The following is a 7,169-nucleotide window of genomic DNA, read 5'->3' as shown; positions in this document are numbered from 1 at the left end:
CCCAGCACCGTCCAAAAAAAAAAAAAAAACCTGCTGGTATAAAAAGACTTCAGTGACATTAACACTTGTAGTCTTTGTAGTCTGGTATATAAAATTGGTATTTGTATTTTCTTAATGGTAGTAAATTTTATACATGTAAATTTCTTTTTAGCTTTATTTGAAGGTAGACGCATCGAATTTGCAGAACAAATAAATAAAATGGAGGCTAGGCCTAGAAGACAATCAATGAAGGAAAAAGAGCATCATGTGGTGCGCAATGAAGAACAGAAGGCGGCACAAGAAGAGGGTAAGGTGGTTCAGCGAGAGGAAGAGTTGGAGGAGACAGGTAATCAGCACAATGATATAGAACTAGAGGAGGCAGGAGAGGAAGAGGAAAAGGAAGCAGGTGTAGTTCATAGTGATGCAGAGAAAGAACAGGAGGAGGAGGAACAGAAACAGGAGACAGAGGTGAAGATGGAGGAGGAAACTGAGGTTAGGGAAAGTGAGAAGCAGCAGGACAGTCAGCCAGAAGAAGTGATGGATGTGTTAGAGATGGTTGAAAATGTCAAAAATGTAATTGCTGAGCAGGAAGTAATGGAAAGTAGTCAAGTTGAAAGTATAGAGCCTTCAGAAAATGAAACTAGCAAAGAATTGGAGCCAGAGATGGAATTTGACATTGAGCCAGATAAAGAATGTAAATCTCTTTCTCCTGGAAAAGAGAATGTTAATGCTGTAGAAGTGGAAAAGGAATCTGAGGAAAAAGAAGAAAAAGAATCTGAGCCCCAACCTGAGCCTGTGGTTCAACCTCAGCCCCTACCTCAGCCCCTGCCCCAGAGCCAGCCCCAGTCTCAGCCCCTCTCTCACTCCCAACCTGTACTCCAGCCCCAGCCTCTCTCTCAGCCAGAGACTTTGCCATTAGTTGTTTTCCAGCCACCTCCTCAGGTTACTCAGGAGCAAGGGAATCTACTACCTGAGCGCAAGGATTTTCCTGTAGAATCCATAAAACTCCCTGAGGTGCCTGTAGAGGCAGTCCTAACAGTGCACTCAGAAAACAAAACCAAAACTAGGAGCAGAAGCAGGGGTCGACCAAGAAATAAAACAAGCAAGAGTAGAAGTCGGAGCAGTAGCAGTAGCAGCTCAAGTAGCAGTTCAACCAGTAGCAGCAGTGGCAGCAGCTCCAGCAGTGGCAGCAGCAGTAGTCGAAGCAGTTCCAGCAGTAGTTCCAGTACGAGTGGTAGCAGCAGCAGAGACAGTAGTAGCAGCACGTCTAGTAGCAGTGAGAGTAGAAGTCGGAGCAGGGGCCGAGGACACAATAGAGATAGAAAGCACAGGAGGAGCGTGGATCGGAAGCGAAGGGATACTTCAGGACTAGAAAGAAGTCACAAATCTTCAAAAGGTGGTAGCAGTAGAGATACAAAAGGATCAAAGGATAAGAATTCCCGGTCCGACAGAAAGAGGTCTATATCAGAGAGTAGTCGATCAGGCAAAAGATCTTCAAGAAGTGAAAGAGACCGAAAATCAGACAGGAAAGACAAAAGGCGTTAATGGAAGAAGCCAGGCTTGCTTTGCCTATTCTTTGCAGCAGAAGAATTCTTGATGAGTAAAAGGATTTCCTTGTAAGGAGGATGCTGCCTTAAGAATTGCATGTTGTAAAAAATCTTTTTGGAAAATACAGACTGTTTGTTTACCAGACATTCTTGTACTTTTTGCATAATTTTGTAAGAGTTATTTATCAAAATTATGTGAGGTTCCAAATATGTATAAATAATAATAAAAAAAGATTAACATCCCTTGTCATCTTTTTTAAATATCCTACTACTCTTCAGTAAGACTCTGTATATTTTAATAGGTTTATCTTTGTTCCCTTCTAATTCTGTGTCATATGTTGCTTTTGTAGAAATAAATGTGCATCTTTTCCTTATTTGGGATGTCCTCGTTGGCACTTGTATAATAAATATCTTTATATCATTTTCAGTTTTTGTCACAAGATACTGGACATAATTAGGATGTTTTTGAAGGTTTTATCACTTTTATTTGCCTTAAGCAGTTGTTTTGAGTTAGGTCTTGGCAGCTTTGAGGGGGAATAGTTCTCTAAAGTCATTTAATATTTCCTCATCTCCTTACAGTTTTAATCTAAGCTTTTTCCTGTCTTGTTTAAACCATTTAGTTGGTAAACAGTATGGTTTGGTTGTCATTTGCTGATTATGGGGACATCATTCTCTTGTCTTCACATTTACTTCTGTGATAACAGCATAGTATATAATCTGTTAAATTACACCTTCTAGGGAGGGAGATGAAAAGTACCTTCTAAAGTTGGATTTCGAATTTGTCTTGTCTTTTCTGTTGGCTCTAACTGAAACATGCCAATGTGTTTTCAAGAATTTTTAAGGAAGTATTGTATGAAAGTTCACACAATGAAGGAAGTTCATCTAGACTTGAATATGTAAGCAAGATAACACACAAGTGTACCAAGTGATATTAACTTTGTTGTTTTATAAATTTGTATGAACCTGGAGTATCTGTTGCCCATTACTATACATGTGCAAATAAATGTGGCTTAGACTTGTGACTGCTTAAGATTAGTACTTGTATTAACATTCTGATGCATATGAGAGCTCTTAAATTGCAATGGCCTTTGAATTCTTAATTTAACATTAGGCTTGACTTTAAATATTAAGTATGCCTTCTTTAAAGTAAATGATTTGAGTGAAAGTGAGCATTTTCATTTAGTTTTGTGTCCATATAACTCACTGTGAAAGCAAATGTGTGAGAATTCATTCAAATACCCCTTTTTTTGGTAGAAGTGAACAGAAGTCAAACTGCAGGAGCCCCAAGTGCTGTCTTAACAACTTGTACTCAGCAAAATGAATGCCTTGTGTTGTGCAATGGAGCAGGTTGGCACACAGTCAATTTAAGGATGACCATAAATTTAGAGTGGATGGTGGAGCTGGGTGTGGTGGTTGGTATATACCTTTAATCCCAGCACTCAGGAAGCAGAGTCAAGTGGATTTCTTAGATTGAGGCCAGCTTTGTCTGCCTATCAAGTTCCAGGCCGACTGAGACTACAGGGAGACCCTGTCTCAAAATGTCCCCCCCAAAAATTTTTAAGCTAAAATTAAAATGGTTGGAACCCAATAGAAGGATGCTTTTGGAACGGTCAAGAAATCCCAGTGGACTCTGATTTGAACATTTGAAATTCGCCCTGTTCTGACATTTTTTTCTGGTTCCCCGTCTAGAACTTGTAATGTTAACTACTCTTGCCTTTACTTCTCCTTCACCTCTCCTCTTCACCAGTCAAGGGCTTTTCTCCTTACAGAAAGAGTTAGGCAGTTTGGGAGTCTTAGATAGACCCACTGAAGGGGTACCCCAATTGCCTCACCCTGTGTCCCTGTTCATGGAAAAAGCCAGAGCAGTCTGCATCCTGGTTCCCTTTTGGCAAGTTGGGTAACCTCTTCAAAGGATAGTGTGATAAGAATAGAAAGTGGGAATTGGGTAGGCAGTTAGGGTGAAAAGAGGGGGAAATGTTAGTAGCAAAAAGCCCCACTTAAAAAAGAAGAGTACGTGAAGTCAGAAAAAAGTGATGGGGAGATAGGTGTTGGAGGGGAGGGAGTGGGCATGGATTTGATCCAAACACCTTAATGCATGTATGAAAAAAAATGAGGTGAAGAAAAGATTTTTTTTTGTGTGTCTTTGAAACAGGTCTCTCTGTTGCCCCAGCTGGCCTGGATAGAGATTTGCTTGTCTCTGCCCACAGAGGACAGAAGAAGCCTTCGGATCCCCTGGAACTGGAGTTACGGGCACTTGTTAGCTGCCATATGAGTGCTGGGATTCGAATTGGGGTCTTCTGCAAGAACAGTGTTCTTAACCACTGAGTGATCTCTGTAGCCCCTAGATAGTTTTTGGTTACTATTAGTGTGCATTAAAAGCTTTTGTAGCCAGGCCTTTAATCCCAGCACTCAGGAGGCAGAGGCTTTGTACATGGGCTGTTAAGAGCACTGACTGCTCTTGAAGAGAACTGGGGTTCAATTCCCAGCACCCACATGGTGGCTTAATAATTCCAGTTCCAGGGGATAACCTCTGCAGGCATCATACAAGTGCACTCACATATATGAAGGCAGTACACTCGTAAAGTAAAAATAATATGTAAAAAGAGAGACTGTACAGTAATAGTCCAATGGGAGAATGCTTGGCAGGTAGAAGCCCCTGGACTCAGTCCATTGCATGGTACACGAAGTTATGCTCATTTTTTCCTTTTGTAATGTTTGGTATTGAACCTACAACCTTGGATGGCTGAGTTCATGGTCTAGTACTGATGACCCACCTGCATTCCAAGCTTTTGTTCTTTTTTACATGGAAAATGTGAATAATTTCCATATTTAAATAATTGAGCTTTTAAAATCATTTTGGGGTAATGATCATAGTATATAATACATGAAGGAAAAGGAGTACTTTCCAGTTTCATGTAAGCACTGCTACTTTAAAGTTTTTTTTTTTTTATGGACATTTGTTAATTATAGTGGGTGTCACTGAAATTTTCACACCTGTAAATAACATGCTTTGATAAATGTATCCCTCACTACTCTTAATCTGACTCCTGATGCTCTTCCCAACTAGTTCTTGTTAATGTAGGGTTGCTTAGTTACTGCTCACTGAACTTCTTTCCAATAATCAACTGCCATAGAGCCTCAGGAAGTTGGGGTATGGGGAAGATCATGAGCCTTTTGCTTGAGATGTAGAATTTTTTACAATTTTTTGATTTCTTTTTAAATTCTTTTTTTCAAGGAAAATTATGAACCTGCAAATGGAGCCCTGATTTCCCTATGACCCCAAGATACCCCAAGGTATCTTGCTGAGTTCTTTGTTAAAGACAAAGAACGTTGACTGTCAGACACCCGCTCCTGAAGGAGTGCCATGCTATGCCTCAGTGCCTTTCTAGTTAGGAGGGCATGAGCTGAGGATCTGCTTTGACTTAGGAAGAGGAAGAGGAGGAGGAGAGCTAAGGAGTTTATTACATTTTTGTGTGAGAAGACAAGGGAATTAGCTTCAAGAGATGGCTCAGTGGTTAAGAGCAATGGCTGCTCTTGCAGAGGACCCGGGTTTGAATCCCAGCAATGGAATGGCCACTAACGACCATCTGTAACTCCAGTTCCAGGGGATCTGATGCCCTCTTCTGACCTCCACAGGCATTGTACAACACAGGTGCACTTTCATACATGCGGCCAATACACTCATGCACATAAATAAAAATTTTAAAAAAGATAAGGGAGTTAGAGCTCCTACCATGTGGGTTCCTGCGGATTGAATTCTTGGTGGCAGGCATCTTTATCTGCTGAGCCATCTCATCAACTCCAGAATGTAAGATGGTTTCAGTTAAAATATTTAATGCTTTTTCCTTAGGAATTAAATTTGGGGGGACTGGAAAGATGCTTCAGTGGTTAAGAGCACTGGCTGCTCTTGCGGAGGACCTGGGTTCCATTACCAGCACCCACATGGCAGCTAACCACCGTCTGTAACTCCAGTTGCATGGGATCTGGCACCCTCTTCTTAGCTCTGTGGGCATTGTACGACGTGTGCACTTGTGTACATGCCAGCAATACACTCATATATAAAATTAAAACATTTTTTTAAAAGAAATTAAATTTTGGGGAAATCATTGGGAGAACTATAAAATTATTTGCAAAAATACAAGGAATAAAATAGAATATTAAAATGACTACCAGGACAAAAAGTAGACATTAAAAGTTAGTCTTGTGGCAAATGTAGGGCCAACGGGGATAGAGCTATTGGCTGAAAGCCTGAAATGAATTTGGAAATGTTAATAATTGACAGACGCCATCCAAAGGGCTGTTAGGAAACAGCCTTTTACTCTGTGTCAAGGGGTGGACAGCTATGTGTGTGCAGTTACTGTTTCCCAGTAGAATGCAAGTCCTGCAGCAGTGCAGATTCCTCCCACCCCATTGCTTAGATACCTAGGAAAAAGGCATTCCTTAATTGCTTACTGCTATATGAACGGATGTAGAAGCCAGTAACACCTCGAGGCTGATCTCCTTCCACCATGCAGGCCCTGGTGGGAAGTAACGAGTCAGGCTGGTGGCAAGCACCCCTACTTTCTGACCCATCTTGTCAGCCCTTGTTCATGGTTGTGGCAAGTCCTTAACATGGTTCTGATTTTTTTCCCCTACTTGTCAGTCTCTTTGTTGGTTTTGTTTTGGTTTGTTTTTGAGACTTTTCCTGTAGCTCTAGATAGCCTGGAACTCACTATATCTGCCTTGATCTTGCAGAGCTCTGCCTGCCTCTGCTTCTTGAGTGCTGGGACTAAAGGTGTGCACCACCACACCTGGCACATTTGTCAATCTATTCCAAATTGGGGGCCTGGAAAGATGACTCTGGTTTAGAGCTCTGGCTGCTCTTCCAGTTCCCAGCACCCACTTGGCAGCTAATAATGGTCTGCAACTCCAGTTTCAGGGCATCTGATGCCCTCTTCTGGCCTCAGCAGGTTTGCATGTATAGGTGCACTTACATACATACAGACAAAACGCTCATAAAAGCTAAAGGGTAACCACAGTACTGTCAACTAAAGAAGCATATACATCTGGACAAGGGGTGCAGAGGAATCCAAATTAGGGGCTCTGTCAAATTACTAGGTCTTTTTAGAGATTCTAAGTAAATCCACCTCCTTTTAAGAATTCTGCTTGCTTTAGTGAACCAACATTAATTCATTAAAAGTGTGTGTGTGTGTGTGTGTGTGTGTGTGTGTGTAAGATATGTGAAAAAAAGTACATGCATACAAGTATTTGGAGTCAGAGGACAACGGGGAGGGTGGGTGTCCTCATGAGTTCCAGGGATTGAGCTCAGGCTGTCAGGATTGCACTCTTAAGTACTTTTACCTGCTGAGCCATCTCACGAGCCCCAACATTAATTCTCAATGTGTGGTATACTTCTGCCATGAGAGTTCCAAGTCATTGTAATAGCCAGTGAGAAATGCCGAGGATTTCCCCAGCTGAAAAAATACAGCAAACCTACAGGCTACAGGATAAATACAATAAAACCCATACTTTACCTCATCATACTGAAACTTCTGAAAACCAAATACAAATGGTACCTGGGCATGCCATCTTGGGGCTGAAAGTGACCTTCAGGCCATGCTGCTCTACTTTCTTTCCCCTTTGCCAAACATTGTAGTATGCATT

General features: G+C 41.5%; 1 protein-coding gene across 1 annotated transcript in view; it reads left to right on the top strand.

Moving 5' to 3' along the window:
• The window catches only part of Pnn (pinin, desmosome associated protein), a 9,298-nt gene extending 6,740 nt beyond the window's left edge, over positions 1-2,558 (top strand). The window contains exon 9 of the mRNA XM_008829023.3: positions 152-2,558. Within this exon, the coding sequence (XP_008827245.1) occupies positions 152-1,524 (1,373 nt within the window). The 3' untranslated portion in view covers positions 1,525-2,558. The remainder of the gene's footprint in view (positions 1-151) is intronic.
• The last annotated feature ends 4,611 nt before the right edge of the window (positions 2,559-7,169 follow it).

Source organism: Nannospalax galili, unplaced genomic scaffold (genome assembly GCF_000622305.1).
Source record: "Nannospalax galili isolate Female #2095 unplaced genomic scaffold, S.galili_v1.0 scaffold1594, whole genome shotgun sequence".
NCBI classification, from domain to species: Eukaryota; Metazoa; Chordata; class Mammalia; order Rodentia; family Spalacidae; genus Nannospalax; species Nannospalax galili.
This window is presented reverse-complemented; position numbering and strand designations above follow the sequence as displayed.